Source organism: Merops nubicus, unplaced genomic scaffold (genome assembly GCF_000691845.1).
Source record: "Merops nubicus isolate BGI_N331 unplaced genomic scaffold, ASM69184v1 scaffold40256, whole genome shotgun sequence".
In the NCBI taxonomy this organism is placed as follows: domain Eukaryota; kingdom Metazoa; phylum Chordata; class Aves; order Coraciiformes; family Meropidae; genus Merops; species Merops nubicus.
In genome coordinates, this window is record NW_008613921.1 from 17,714 (window position 1) to 18,071 (window position 358).

At 63.7% G+C, this 358-nt stretch overlaps 1 protein-coding gene across 1 annotated transcript in view; it reads right to left on the reverse strand.

Annotated features, from left to right (window-relative positions):
* KDELC1 (KDEL (Lys-Asp-Glu-Leu) containing 1) overlaps positions 1-353 on the reverse strand; it is a gene marked incomplete at its 5' end in the record, with an annotated part of 10,980 nt that extends 10,627 nt beyond the window's left edge. Inside the window, one exon of the mRNA XM_008942027.1 lies at positions 286-353. Within this exon, the coding sequence (XP_008940275.1) occupies positions 286-353 (68 nt within the window). The remainder of the gene's footprint in view (positions 1-285) is intronic.
* Positions 354-358: the final 5 nt, after the last annotated feature.

Consider the following 358-nt stretch of genomic DNA (forward strand, 5'->3'; position numbering starts at 1 on the left):
GTGTGCCCGCCGCGCCGAGAACGGGGCACTGCTACGATTCAAGGGGGTGCCGGTGGGCAGGGAGGAGCAGGACCCCTTTGCTCCCTCACAAGCAGCCCCGCGATTACGATTTGGGCCCCGGGCCCGCAAATACTGAAGCGGCTGCACAGCGTGAGGGAAGTCACGCACCCGGGGGGAGGTTTGCTGATGCCTGGGGAAGGGCGAGTAAGGAACATGACTTTTTAACGATCTCTCGGGTTTTGTTTTCTGCCCACGACCTCCGTAACAAGCAGCCTCCGCGCTTACCTTTGCCCTTCGGCGTCCACGGCCTGCACGTAAAAGTAGCGTGCGGGGAGGGCAGCCTCGGCCCGCAGTCCGG